This window comes from Staurois parvus, unplaced genomic scaffold (genome assembly GCF_062004578.1).
Source record: "Staurois parvus isolate SC_StPar_1 unplaced genomic scaffold, SC_StPar_1.0 ptg000293l, whole genome shotgun sequence".
NCBI lineage: Eukaryota > Metazoa > Chordata > Amphibia > Anura > Ranidae > Staurois > Staurois parvus.
In genome coordinates, this window is record NW_028318089.1 from 3,845,258 (window position 1) to 3,860,317 (window position 15,060).

At 39.8% G+C, this 15,060-nt stretch overlaps 1 protein-coding gene and 1 long non-coding RNA gene across 6 annotated transcripts in view; one reads left to right on the plus strand and one right to left on the minus strand.

Annotated features, from left to right (window-relative positions):
• The window catches only part of SEC14L1 (SEC14 like lipid binding 1), an 89,781-nt gene extending 82,831 nt beyond the window's left edge, over window positions 1-6,950 (plus strand). The window contains exons 15-18 of one of the 3 annotated variants that reach the window (XM_089682675.1): window positions 178-429; window positions 1,224-1,402; window positions 2,338-2,439; window positions 3,134-6,950. In XM_089682675.1, coding sequence (XP_089538801.1) covers window positions 178-429; window positions 1,224-1,402; window positions 2,338-2,439; window positions 3,134-3,371 — 771 coding nt within the window. In that variant the 3' untranslated portion in view covers window positions 3,372-6,950. The other 2 variants (XM_089682677.1, XM_089682676.1) reach the window with 2 other exon arrangements.
• On the minus strand, window positions 103-13,649 carry LOC149458163 (uncharacterized). 3 transcript variants are annotated; one of them, XR_016313507.1, is made up of 5 exons: window positions 13,380-13,649; window positions 8,874-8,937; window positions 6,990-7,014; window positions 495-590; window positions 103-404 (listed from the first exon to the last, which is right to left on the minus strand). It is a non-coding gene; the product is annotated as an uncharacterized LOC149458163 (long non-coding RNA). The 3 variants fall into 3 exon arrangements; XR_016313508.1 differs by having other exon boundaries at window positions 6,977-7,014; XR_016313506.1 differs by lacking the exon at window positions 6,990-7,014.
• Between the last annotated feature and the right edge of the window lie 1,411 nt (window positions 13,650-15,060).

Below are 15,060 nucleotides of genomic sequence, written 5' to 3' on the forward strand. Positions count from 1 at the left end.
GGCTAGACTGAGGAGAACCCCCCCCCCCCCCCATTCTTATCACATTATATCTCTATTTCTGCCCTTTCTATAAGATCTAAAGAACAATTAAGAAACTGTAAATACTTTGTAATAGCACAGTGTATGCTTTATTGAAAATTAGGTGATATTCTTTCAATTTTCATTTTACCTTTGCAGGTCTTGGTCCAAATAGTGGATGCCTCTTCTGTGATTACTTGGGACTTTGATGTTTGTAAAGGGGACATTGTTTTTAATATCTACCACTCCAAGAGAGCGCCACAAGTGCCCAAACGGGATACTCTCGGAGCTCACGGCATTACATCTCCTGTGTGCAACAATGTGCAATTAATTGACAAGGCTTGGCAGTTAGGCCGAGATTACAGTATGGTGGAATCTCCGCTGACCTGCAAGGAGGGAGAGAGTGTGCAGGTAACAATCTTTGTTAAAAGATAACCAAACCCAAGATAAAAAAAATGTAATACATTGCAGCTTACCAGTCCGTAGGTGTGGTTGCTTCATTAGGTGTCTTTAAGTAATGCCCATTGATCTTGCTGGAAATGCAGGGTTTTTGTCATTTCCTATGAGATGAGCTGGAAGCAAAAACAATGTTATCTTTTTTTTATACTACAAATCCCCCCCCCTTATTTCCCCATCATGTGATGGAGATGAACAACAGCAGACATGCTTGACGTGATCTGGGTGACCACTATGGCTCTTTCTATTGATCTAGTGGAGGTGTACATCTAGGCATACCATAAAGGAAAACAGTCTAAAAAAATAAAACTAATGACACCACATATAAGGACTGGCAAGCTACAATATGTTACATTTCTATTTTGGGATTTAGGTAAATTTTTTAAAGGATAAGTTCATCTTATAATAAATGCGCACCTTTTTGCAGGTAAAATAAAAATGTGCATTTATCATTTTTATTGGGAGTCTGTACAGCATTGCACCCATGGTCAGCCGATTGCAGGTGCAATGCAGGGCTCTTGCAGACGGTCAGTGTAAGCTTTCTGCTTGTACCTCGTACAAGCAGGCAGGTACACAATGACAAGAAGCATCAATGAACTACCTAGAGCGATCAACCGCACTGGTAGGGGGACAGCTGCAGCAGTAACATGTTATAAAAGGTGAACTTATCCTTTTAAAAGTAGCTGCCATTAACTTTCTGGTTGTGTTGTAGCAACATTTTCAAATGCATTTTTTTTTCCCCCCCACAGGGTTCTCATGTAACCCGCTGGCCGGGTTTCTACATCCTGCAATGGAAATTCCACAACATGCCGGCTTGTGCCACCAGCAGCCTGCCACGTGTGGACGATGTTCTTGCATCCTTACAAGTCTCCTCCCACAAATGCAAAGTAATGTACTATACCGAGATCATTGGCTCTGAGGATTTCAGGTACGGTTCAGGGCTGTATTTTGCAGCTGGTTAACTTGTAAAGTAGATTTAAAGGCATTTTGTTTACTAAAGTACTGTGTATAATGAAAAACTGCCTTTTTTAGTATATATTAGCCCACTTACTAAAATCACATATATGCTTTACATTATTTACTGAAGTCATATCTAGTATTTTGAAATATGCAGCTTTCATTAAAATAACACCTGGAGTGTCTTGCTTAGCCCTGTTATAGGGCGACAACACTGTGCCCGTCTCCCAATGTGTCTTCTGCATTGTTACCCTGTCATACATTCTGCCAATGCAGACTACAGGCAGCCGTTTCAACACAGATTACGCAGACATGGTCCTTTTTTATCAGTCAAAAAAAACGCAGTGTGCGATATGCCTTGTGGCCATTGCTGGAACTGGCTGCAGGAGACCAGCAACACTGGGATGCAACAAACAATGGAAGAAGGTGAAAACATTTTAAGAAAAAATGACAATAGTTGGATACACTATGCTTTGGAAACTGCTTGTCATTCAGTTAGGGTTTACTTTAGGTAAAATAGTTTTCACCTTTTGTTGCATCTATGTAAAACTGCTCCCTCTTTGTTGCCACTTCCTGCCGTGGTTTTTTAATGATGACAAACCATACCTGTGTAATGAGTGGTAAAATGGCCCCTAGTAGCCCCCAGATAGTTGAGATAGTTTGTGACAGGATGCCAGAGAGAGAGGCACAGGAAGTGCCTGAACAAGGATCTTCATCAAATGACCACCTGGTATTATTTTAATGTAAACTGCAGAGATAAAAACATTGAAAATTACTTTTAACATGTTAAAACCTATTTGAGGTTTAATTGATTGATTGGGTTGACCTCTACTTTAAGGTCACATGAATAAGAAGTTCTCATTTCTTTGCTGAGCTTAATTTTTTCCCTATACTTCTTCTCTTTAGGGGTTCCATGACCAGTCTTGAATCGAGCCACAGTGGTTTCTCCCAACTCAGTGCTGCCACCACCTCCTCAAGCCAGTCTCACTCCAGTTCCATGGTGTCCAGGTAGCTGGTTCTTGAACTATTATCTGCATCAGTACAGCTGACAAAGCAGATACTTCACCTTCCCTCACCAGACAGACTTAATCCCACCTGTGTATCAAGTTCTAAATCATTTACCATTCATTATTCTGTCCCCTTTATAAGTGTCAAGGAATCACCCTTTAATGCTCTCTGAGACCATGTCCGATTAGCATGTGCAAAATGAAATAAAATTACAGCTGTGCTCTCATGAGTCAACTTCTTGATGACAAGCGGTCTCCTTGAGTGGTTATATATTTAGCATAGCAGCTTACACTGGAGGTAAAGCTAGAATGAATTGGGTATTCTTCTGAAAATGTGATATTAAGAGCAGCCAGGACCTTATCCCCATTTTTAATCATGTAATCAAATCAATGTCACCTGTGCTGCAGCGTATTTCTGTGTTGTAACTTATCTTGCTGCCATCATTTATGATTTAGGGAACTAATAATCTCTTTATGTTCTTTTTCCAAACATCACTTATGCCTTCCATTTCATCGTGTCACAGCCCATCTTGTGTGTCTGTCCACAATCATTTGAGTGCCTGCATTTCCATTTTTAAGCATTAATTTCCCATCTCCATTTTATCCCCTGCTATTGAGAACCTGTATAACTTTTCGTTTTTCTTTGTTCCCCCCTCCCATTTTTTTTCCCTTCCCGTTCCTTTTGGTTGTTACAGAGAACCCCTCCCTCTGTCTGAGTCCGTGCTCCCCTCTTTCACTCACCCCCAAGACCTGAAGCCTAATCCAGATGGGCTCCTGCGCCTCTCCCCATCCTTCTGGGGCCAGCACTTTTCCACACTCTACACCCTCAGACCCCCCGTCTTCCTGCGATGGCCCACATCCTGGCGCCTCCCATTCATCCGGGAGGCTGTGGGAACTGCTGCCATTGAGACAGAGAGCACCGACTCTTCCTGAGGGCACGCATGAAGCGTTAGGGTGTTGGATGGTTTACCATAGATTACAGGTAGCATTGGCATCCATGGCATTCCGCTCCCTGGCAGCTCAGACAACACCAGGTTAAAGCACTTGACTTCGGACATCTATACTTGTGGGGGAGTTGGCATGTGTCACTCGCACAACTGTTTCAGTATATATTTTCCAGTGCAATAGGAACTGTGATATTCATACGCAATAGGCACGTGACATCTTGCAACCACCTGCTGGAGAGGTTGGGTCAGCAAAACTAAGTTGTACATTATGACGTGCCCATGAGAGTCTATTTTGATTAGATGTTGCAGAGTGGCTGGCTTTGTCATATGGGGAGTGCTTTGCTTAACATTATCTACAGGACTAGCCATATACTTCTCTTAGCCATGCCCTTCCACTGTTATCACTGTCAGAAATGCGACTTAATATTTAAAACTTTTTTTTAACATGAAGCAGAAATGACACTTTTTTTTTTTTATATCATGAATTGTGCAAACTGCATCACTTGGATTTATAGCTGTTGTATATGAGATGATTAAAATTAAGACAATGGTGTTCTTTCATGATACAACTGCATGAGCTAGTGGATTATATGCATTTACATATATGCTAAAATCTTAAAGCAACTTTCTGTAGTCTAATAAACAATTGCTTAAAGGACCACTCTACTAAAAAGTCAAGTTACCTTCTGAGAAAGAGCTTACACTCACAACTTTGCATGCAAGAATCCCTGTATCTGGGAGATCTTTGATATTTATGGGACCCTGTGCATCCTATTGCTCTACGCTAGCTATCATGTTAAGACAGAAACAGGCACCACAATGGTATTTGACAGAACTCAGCTGTATATTTAAAAAACATTGCTTCTTACTCTAGTACAAGCAGATTAAAGAACTTAAATTTTTAGAATCTACATTTACATATTCATCAGTTAAAACATTTTACATAGGCTATAATAGTGCAGTCCTCTAAAACCGTTTCAGTTAATGTTAATTAACAAGACAGTTATCCAATCGTACTTATTTAGACAGGTTCTCTTGCTTATGAAACTTAGTTGACTAGATAATGGTCCCCAAGTGTTTAGTAAAATGGATGGTAAAGGATAACTTAACCTTTTGTAACATGTTACTGCTGCAGCTGCCTCCTCTCTACCCCAAGTACCCACTGTGACAGCAGGCCGGGGATCTTCTCCCCACACCTGCTGTCACACTTTAAAAAAGATATGGCCAAGCGGGACTCTGCGCACTTATTTATTCAGAGTTCTGTGAATGGAAAACTACAAATACCATCAGCCTTTGCGACTGTCCGCTTTTAGGTCTCAGCGAGCTACCAAAGTACGGTGAGGGCCCTAGGTGGGTCATTGATGCGACTGCCTACCAGTACCCAGTATGACGAGACGGCTTACACTGACAGTCTGCAAGAGCCCTGCATTGCGCCTGTGATCTGATTGTGGGTGCAATGCTTTACAGGCTCCCAATGGAAAAAAATAAATCCACATTTTTAATTTTTTTTTTTAAGCTGCAAAAAGAGGTGCATTTATTTTATTTTTTTTTTAAAGGTGAACTTATCCTTTTAAGGCTCTAAAGTCAGATTTAGAAATGGACAAAAGATCAAGACAGGATTTTTGGTTCTGGCAAGAATGACATTGAAAACAAAACTGTTATCCATTCAATGCCTGCAGGGACACATGATACAAAAGAGAGAAAATGCTACAGCATCAATTTTGGAGTCCAAAATGTACTTTCCCCATACAAAATCAATGCCTTTTGGGCTGCATATCCTTTATCAGGCTGCAACAACCAGCTCTAGAAGCTTATATCCCAATAGAAGAAATCGCTTCCTCCTGGTAAAGGGGGTAATGTAAAACATGCTGGCTTATCTTCTGTGAGAGAATAAACCCATTTTGGACTAAATCAATACTGTGTCATTTTCTTTCTTTTCTGTACAGCCTGGATCCCAGCCAAAGCTCCCTCTCTTGAGACTCTTCAGTGCAAAAGAACTCAGCCCACCCAGAGACATTGCAATCTATATTATAGATCAGACTTTGTACAGAAAGATCTAAATACTTTTTAGATCCTACACCTTTGGAATTGCAAAGAACACAGGACCTTGACTTTTATTTCAGGCCACCACATAAATGTTTTTTGTTTTTAAAAAATGAATATGATTATCTTGTATTAATTATTACATATCAATGGGAGGAAAAAAGTAAAACCATTTTTAAACTCCATAACTTATCGCTGGCATTTGGTTAGTAAATATATTGTGGAGGCATGAGATGCATAGGCTGGGAGTTGGGCCAATGGGCACCGGCCACCCTCCTGGCAGCTTGTAGTTTCAGCTATACTTGCAGAAAATTGTCACTTTAGCTGTTGGCTATAGCATCTCAGCTGCCATTTGTATGGAGCAGATTTTCATTCAAAAGTTGATTGGATGCTATGGCTAACATATCCCTGTCATATAGAAATTTTGTGTATGTAAGGAGTGTTACAAAAGCAGAAAACCTAATTGTAGTGGGGTAGGATGCAGATCTGATACTTCACATAATCTCCTGCCTGCTTTGCCAAAGTCTTTGCATGCACTGAGCTAGTCACTGATGTTAACTACAGCCTTGCAGATAGGACGGGTCTGCACACCTATAGAGGTTAGATCTTAGAACACTGTGCCATTTGCACCAAAGAGAACATTTACTCACATCTAGTATTTTATCTATAAATTCAAGTGTATGATCCCTGTCCAGGTATAGCTATTGGTGTACACTGGCTACTATTTGTAATGAAAACTCCTACTTTGACATATAAGGGGACAAATTTGCACAAGAAACGATTGCCAGTAGGGCTTTGGTCCTAAAAGATATAGATTTTATTTGTCATAAACATATTATGTAAGTGCGACAGAACAATGCACAATTCCATGTTTTTATTCCAGCTCATCACTGCACGTTCATTATTGTTTTTTTTCTTGGATTGTCATTGTGTGGCCTGCAATTTGTATGCATGTAAATATGAATGATAACCCTTCACCTGTTTTTTTTTTTTCCACTCCTTTTACCATTGTGAGGCTTCCCTAATCTTCTAGAAACAAGGGCTGATTTCCCAGGCGACAAGGCTGTGCCTTGTTACTTGGATACTGTGTAGACCCCCCCCCCCCTCCCCCACTTCTTCATACCACCAGGCATTAGGACTGGCATCCATGTCATAGCACGCATTGGTGACAGCTTCACAGACTAGGGGTAGAGCTAGCATTCTTAGGACATGTCCTGCCTCAATGCCAGAGGTAGCTCATCTTATAGGTCAAAACAGCCTTGCAGAGTTCATTTGCAAACATTTTTCCCTCTGATACTTTTATCCCATTTGTGTTTTCTCTATTGCACCAATATTCTGCATTGTCTTAAACATATCAGTTCTGAATTTATGCTTCTTGCAGGGGAGGGTGTGGATGTGTGTGACCATAGTATTTTGGATTGACATGACCTCAAATTATGTTCTAACAGTTAATTTAACATACATGTAGCTTTTCAAAGCATTTTTTAAAAATGTTAACTATAATAAATATTGCAGTAAAACAGCCTTGTGTGGTGTCTTTTTATTTACCGTGACAACTCACGTGTGTGTGATGGGGAAAATGTGCCCTGTTAAAAAAAAAAAAAAAAAAATTTCAGTGCATTTTGAACAGTCAAAGTGCTTTAGCTGAAGGTCAAGTGGTTCTAAAGGCTCAAGGTTCTTTTTACCTTCATCCATTCTATGCATAAAGGTAAAAACCCTTCTCTGTGCAGCATCTTGCCCCAGCCCTCCCAATACTCATCTAAGCCCACTCTCGATCGAGCCATTGGCTCCCACTGCTGTCAATCACAGCCAATGAGAAGAGAGAGGGGGCAGGGCTGAGCTGCAGCTCTGTGTGTGAATGGACACACTGAGCAGCGGGTGTCCCCATAGCAAGCTGCTTGCTGTGGGGACATTTGGCAGGAGGGAGGGGCCAGGACTGCTGGCGGGGAACCCGAGAAGAGGAGGATCCTGGCTGATCTAAAAAACCACTACACATAGCAGGTAAGTATAGACATGTTTGGCAGTTAAAAAAAGCCTTTAGAATCACTTTCAGTTATGGATATTTTTGCATAGTTACATGCAGCTTTGGACCAATGTAAGTATGTATGTCATACCTGGTTGATCCCTGTGGAAGCTGGAAATCATTGTAAACAACACTGCTAGTTTCCAGGTTCCATGCTGAGAGCTTTGCATTTCTCAATGAATGCAATACTTTCGTTGATTGGATGAGGTGGAAAGGAAGGGCAATGATATCATGATGCTACTTCGTCCAATCAGAGAGTGCTTTTCATTCATACACAGGGCCTGGAAGCTAGCTACTGTCACTGTATTAACCACTTCCTGACCAGCCGTTGCATATAAACGGCCGGACGGTGGCAGTGCAGAGTCGGGTGGCCGTTTATAAACGGCCTCCCCGCACCCTGCTTGTGCGCGCTCCCTCGGAGCGCACAGCACCACGATCTGGTGCCCACTGTGTCCTCCGGACACAGTGAAACACCGATCGTTGGACGAGACACCTCTGTACGAGGTCCCGATCATGTGATCACTGATTGGCCAATCAGTGATCACATGCAAAGTAGTAAGCAAGATGTCACTTCTGACATCATTGCTTACTACATGTGAAATCTGTGAATGATCACATAGGTCACATGGTACAAGGCTATTCACAACAGCCTTGTACCATGTGACAAGCTGTGACCAATCACAGCTCACTCAGTACTTCTCAATGAGTGCAAGAATGCACACAGAGAGAAAGAGAAATGATTGCTTTTACATCCTATATGGGTGTAAAAGCAATCAGTGTAAAAAAAATAAAAATCTTCATCACCCCCCACAAGTAGTACAGTGTCACCATGGTGACACTGTACTGCTAGGGTGACAGTATGTAAAAAAAATATAAAAAAATAAAATAAATGTAAAAAAAAAAGTTTAAAAATTATAATTTTTGGTTATAAACTAATTTGGATTTTTTTTTACTAAAAAGATAACGGAATAAATTTTGGCAAAGATTTGATGAAATATTATTTATTTGCAAAAATTTTTTTTAAAAAAATTTTGCAGACATTTTCATTTACATAGAAAAAAAAATAAAGCTTTATTTTGGTGGTATTTATTCACCGCTGGGATTTTTATCTGTCTCAAAAAAATGGTAAAAAATTCATTTGGGTACAGTGTTGCATGACCGCGCAATTGTCATTCAAAGTGTGATAGCACTGAAAGCTGAAAATTGCCCTGGTCAGGAAGGGGGTAAAAGTGTCCGGTCTGGAAGTGGTTAACACTGTTTACTACAATGATTTCCAGCCACCATGGGGATCGGCCAAGTATAGCACACACTCTGTGCTCATTAGTATGGTGGACCAATGTACTATTCAAACATATCCAAACCTAGACTTTAGCTTTAAAGGTAACTTAAACCTAAAAATAAAAATGTAATATTGCAGCTTACCAGCCCTTAGATGTGGTTTCTGCCTGTATGGCTGGATGAACAGGTCTTTTATTTTCTATGTAACCTATGGAAAAAAAAAAAAAATATATACATTTTATAATTTATTCTGGTTAAATTGAAACTGAATTTTTCCTGGTACAAAGCATGGCAAGGTTATTTGCAGGTGAAAAAACAGACTTTTCCAATTTTGCACAGTTTTTAATGCAATACTAAAAAATTACATCAATGAATGCAAAGAAGGAAAGTTAATATATTATTGGTAGAGGAAAAATAGAAATAAAACACAGCTAAAATAATAAAGGGAGAAGGGGTAGTAAGATGTTAATTAGGACGGATTTGGATTTTGAGAAGAAATTTAAATAGTATACTAAAAAAAAAAGTTTTTGTTATTAATTGTAACTGCTGTATGTACATACGTAAATCAAAATTCAACAGCATATATATATATATATATATATATATATACATACACACACACACTGTAAATGAAAAAGCAACTAGAATGCAAACCAATTCATTGTCTGGGCTCATTCACACCAGATGTGCAAAAACATGGAGATTTGACCTGCAGTCAAAAGATTTCATGCACGATGTTATTCGTCATGTACATTTTTTTTTTATGTATTCGTATCCTGTGTCATTACTTCCTTTTCCCTTGTTTGACCATTTTGTTTTTCTGCAAGTTTCATATCCATTGCTGTGCAGAATGATGCATAATTCCACACCCCTTTGCTCTCCATGTCACACCAGTTTCTCAGTGTGAGCAAGGCACATATAAAACAATTTTTTTATGTGCTGTCAGAGGAAAACGTAGCTGTCTGCACATGGTGTGACCGAGCCCTAAAATACAGCCATTCCCGAGTTTCTTTTTCCCCTCTTATGAGGCTCCTTGGCATGCTGCACCATGTTTCATGTGACTTCTGATTCAGAAGTAACAGTCTTTGATTCTTATGGGTAATAATGTATACCTACGCATTCACAGAGGTAGCAAATTAGGTCTATTGCTCACAAGCTTATTTTAGTGTATGTAAACCATTTGTTTTCATTTTGGAAAAGGGTTAGTACTTTTGTCAGATATTTATTGCTATCTGGGTCCCCACATGAAGATAGACTCCTACCATGGTCCTGGTGACTATTGCTTCTGATACAGAAAGAGAAACCTATTCAGGTGACAGCTATCTTAGAGGGTATATAGACCATCACATCACTCTCTGCTTCTTTCTGGGTCTGGAAGTCAATGGAAATCTCACTGATAGGACCCCAACAGCAAAAAAACAGAAGCACAGCCCAGGGTCTAATGGAGGCCACACCTTTGTCTCCTAGAAGCAGCTCAATTAGTCACAAAACAATATATAGAGAACAACTGGTCACAGATGCAACAATATGAGGGAAGGGTATTGTGTCATTCAATAAATGCAGAGAAAATGATTTATAGGGAGTATTAGAATAGGATATCTAGCTATCCTTAGTTTGTGCTTTATGGTCTTCCTGATGCTTACTACAGAGCAACCTGTGTCTTGTGGTGATGTAATCAAAGAAAAACAAATTTTACTGATAAGTCAAAAATCCTATTAAATCCTATCCAAATAGAAAAATAGGGATAAACAGGGTCTATTCTGAAGAAAAAACAAGCTAACTTGTTTCTCAAATAATGTTATGATTCTTAACCGTTTCAATACCGGGCAATTTTACACCTTCCTGCCCAGGCCAGTTTTCACATTTCAGCGCTCTCACACTTTGAATGACAATTGCGCCGACATACAACATTGTACCCAAACTAAAATTTTATCATTTTATTCACACAACTAGAGCTTTCTGTTGGTGGTATTTAATCACCGCTGGGGTTTTTATTTTTTGCTAAATTAACAAAAAAAGACCAAAATGTTTGAAAAAAAAAAACCACGTTTTTCTTTGTTTCTGTTCTAAAAGTTTACAAATAAATAATTGTTCTTCATAAATTTAGGCCGAGATGTATTCTGCTACATGTCTTTGGTGAAAATGACCCAAATTAGGATGTATTATTTAGTTTGTAGGAAAGTTATAGAGTTCACAAAACTATGGTATAGATCTGAATATTGATCAATCTTGAAGTACTGACAGCCAATCTAATTTCTTGAGGTCCAAGAATGTCAGAATAGTACAGATATCCCCAAATGACCCCTTTTTGCAGAGTAGACAGTCTGACATACTTCATAAGAGGCATGGCGAGTTTTTTGAAGTTGTATTTTTTTTTGTCATTTTTTGGAAAATTAAAAAATTAAAAAAATTATTTTCACTATTTTTTTTACATACTGTCACCAGTGCAGTACAGCGTCATCATATAACTGGCATAGCGGTGAACAGGGACACCGACTGGTGACAGTATGAAAAAAAAAATATATTTTTATTTTTTTATTTTTAATTTTATTACTTTTTTTTTTAATTTTTTTCATATTTTACTATGACCAAAGTAGTACAATGTTACCATAGTAACATTGTGCTACTTTGGGGAAGGGATCAGTATTTTTTTTTTTTTTTTACACAATTTGCTTATAGCATAGAATTACTTTGCTATAAGCAAGCATTCACCTGAATGACATCGATTCATTCAGTTTTGTTTTGTTTTTTTTGTGCTTAGCTGTGATTTGGCCACAGCTAATCACATGACGTGTGCATGTGACCTGCTGTGACCTTTCACAGCTAGGCACTAGTATACAATGGATGGCATGCATGAAGCCATCCATTGTATACAACTGTCATGTAACCTGCTGTGATTGGTCACAGCAGGTCACATGGTACCGGCAACGGGGGGCCGATACTCAGATCCGTCATCGGCTGTGTACCTCGGACAGATCGTGCCGCTGCGCGGCTCTGCAACCGCGTGAACTGCGCATGTGCGGGAGGACACCAAATGGCATATACCCCGGAAATCTACAGCATTTTCATGACCGCCACATGGCTATAGGCCGGGTGGATAATGGTTAAAGTCCCACCCCTTTGGTTCTTAACCTTTTCTACTCCATAAAACTCAAATGTAGACATATTACCCCCACAGATATCCCTGAAGTGTTTTGATAAACAAAATACCTTTGCGTTTTCATTAATTGCATCGCTATCTTTTTTTGCCTGAGTTTTTTTAAACTGTACAGTATTACTTTCTAGAATACTGGTTTTGACCAGTATTCCTGTCTAAGAGACTATCTCTGGGTCATTCACACACTAGGCAGGGACCCCTCTAAATTAAAGCATCTGGATAGCCTCAATGTCGCTCTTGAAATACAGAAAGTAATACCATCTGAACAGTTTCTCCTGGCACGGAGAAACTCCTACATCAGAATGGCCTGTGCAGGTCAGCAACTCCCCGCCAACAGAGTAGAGTTACCTTCACAAGACTTGCGATATGTCACAGTTCTAACAGTCTGTGTGTCACCATCCCCTGCAAGTGCGATATCCAAATAATAAATGCACTTTTCCTAGCCTTCATAAGTAAACAAATGGTTCAGATCATTAGAATTCAAATACTGGACACATTCTTTTAACTACTACCACTCCAAATAAGTATAGTGCTACCCCCCCCCCCCCCCGCAGGGTCTGCCCCATGATGCTTTTCCTCAGGGTTTGCCCTAACCTTGCAAGTCTCCTGACACTTCTGGTTCAGAAATATTTCAACAGTACAGAATAATAATGCAAGAGACAATTCTTTAGTAACACCTCTATACCTGTATTAAACTTGTTCAAAAGAGTAGGCCACAGAAATAATGGGGTTTTAGGATATACAACTCCAGTTAACACATAAGAGCAGAACACTGGTAATATAGAAATAATTAGCAACCTTTAACAGATTATACAATCATGAATAGTAAGCTTCAGCCATTTAATTGCAACACCAGCAAGAGGGGGAAGAAAAGGCTCGTTGACTTACCTCCCTTCAGACCGCTGGTGCCACAATCGGGAACGCAGAGAATTATGTAAACGTATACTCCACTCTGAAAAGATACAAGTACCCCAATTTGAATAGCAATAGCCTTAACCCTTTGAGGACCAAGGGACGTATTTGTCCCATGTTTTTAATTGCCTGTATCATCTGAACTTAAAATACTTTTTTTTTTTTTTTTTTTTTTTTTTTTGGTTTGAGTCAAAATATTAGTTCTTATCAACAAATGGATCTAGCTTTTTGACAATTATTTCATGAAATGGCTTAGTTACAGCAACTGAAGTGTATGAACTTTAAAAACAAAAAATGTATTTTGGCATTCCGTAATCTTATGGTCCTCAAAGGGTTTAAAGGGAAGAGGTCTCTTTAAAGATTACAACTTGAGTCCTGTGATATTTAAAGTGCCTGATATGGTGGTATCCATTGTCTTCTGTTAGCAATTGTGGGGCCCATATTAGTGAATACTGGTAATTAAATTAAACAGACTGCAGTATTGCTCCAAGCAAAGGTCTCCTGGTACTGAGGTGTAAAGGTGCCTACATGCAGTCTCTCTAGAGTGATGACAGTTAGAGGTTGGGCATCTGGCCACTCACCAATCCTATGGACAGCATGGCCTCCTAGAAACAGAGTTCTTGCTCAGGCCCTTGGCTGGTTGCAGGAATGTGTGACAGCATGGCCAGCAGAGATTTGTTAAGACCGGACAATGACAGTCAGCTGCAGATTGCTGGTGCAATCTAGGGGTGGTGATCGGTATCAACAATGCGCTGACCTGAGTCCTGCAGCTGTAGGCCAGCATTCTGTCATTCTTCTCCAGAAACAGTCTCCCTGTATTCAGTTCTGAATGCTGTGCCAAGATATCAAGCCAGTCCCTTGCTGTAAAAATATATCTGTTTTCCCAGCATCCTCCTTGTTCCCTAGCTCTCTAGTAGTTGTAGTTCAATTAGCACTCAGGAATACAGGATGTATTGGCTATAGAACTACAGGTCTCAAGATCCTCTGCTGTTAGAAAACTGAATCCACTCTGCTAACAAGAAGTGATGTAGCAGTCCCAGTGCTGGGTACTAGGGGGGGGGGGGGGAAGATTAACCATAGTCTCATCTGTAAATGTCCTAGAATGGCATAATTCTATAACTAGCACCTGGCTACATAAACAAGAGGTCATTGATAAACCTGCCATATGAATAGATATGTTTTGGGGGTTTTTTTATGAGATTACATTTGGGGAAAAAAAATGATCCTCCCACCAACCCATGTATAAATTTACCAAAGAATGTGAAAATGTAGCTCCCATGGAAACTCCAGATAGCTGTAAATACAGAACAAAAAAGGAAGAAATTGAAAGAAAAGTAGAAACTCCTGGAGTTCACTAGTATACTATCTATACTTACCAAGATGGTTTTTAAGAGCTATTAGAGCTAGGTGGCGGGGTACAGATGTGTGAAACATTTTTACATCCACTGTAACCGAGAACAAAATCTGCCATTTTAAGCTCTGAGGGCAAGTCAAAACCATTTTTTTGTGTCCCAGATGATTACTGCCATTCTCTTCCAGTAATTCAGCCAATGGTTTTTTTAAAAGCTTTAGTTGGGTCAGATGAAAGAAATGGTGAATTTGTGCACATATACTGTACTTGGGTATAGTTATTAATAAAGATACCTCCAGATGAATGTTGCAGCAAAGTTCAGTTTCAGGGGCCCCTGAGGACGATCGAGATGTGGCATCCATCTTTGTGTTAGAGACCTAAAGACAAGTTCAGTGGTGATGGGGAGATTCTCCAACCAGTGTCCAATCAGCCTGGAATGCAGATTCTCACCTGCAAAAACTTGTGTTGCACTGGAACTCAGAGTCAACCTATCTAACTCTGCTTCTTATTCCCTAGTAGTTGGGTCATTGGGTACCTGACTCGGCTCTAGTCTATGCTGATTATTGAGCCCTGGGCTAAAACTAGCTGCAAATTCCCAGGCCAGAAAGGAACAAAGTTAACTAATATAACAGTATCTGCATAATAAACTCTATTGCAACAAACAGGTTCACTTACCAATATATTGGAAGGTGACAACTACACACACAAGCACAGACCTAGCTATCTGGCACTGTGCATGTGAGATAACAAAAATGGGACGGAGATACACTATATTGCCAAAGTATTTGGGCGCCTGCCTTTACACACATTAAATGTAATGGCATCCCAGTCTTATTCCGTAGGGTTCAATATTGAGTTGGCCCACCCTTTGCAGCTACAACAGCTTCAACTCTTCTGATAAGGATGTCCAC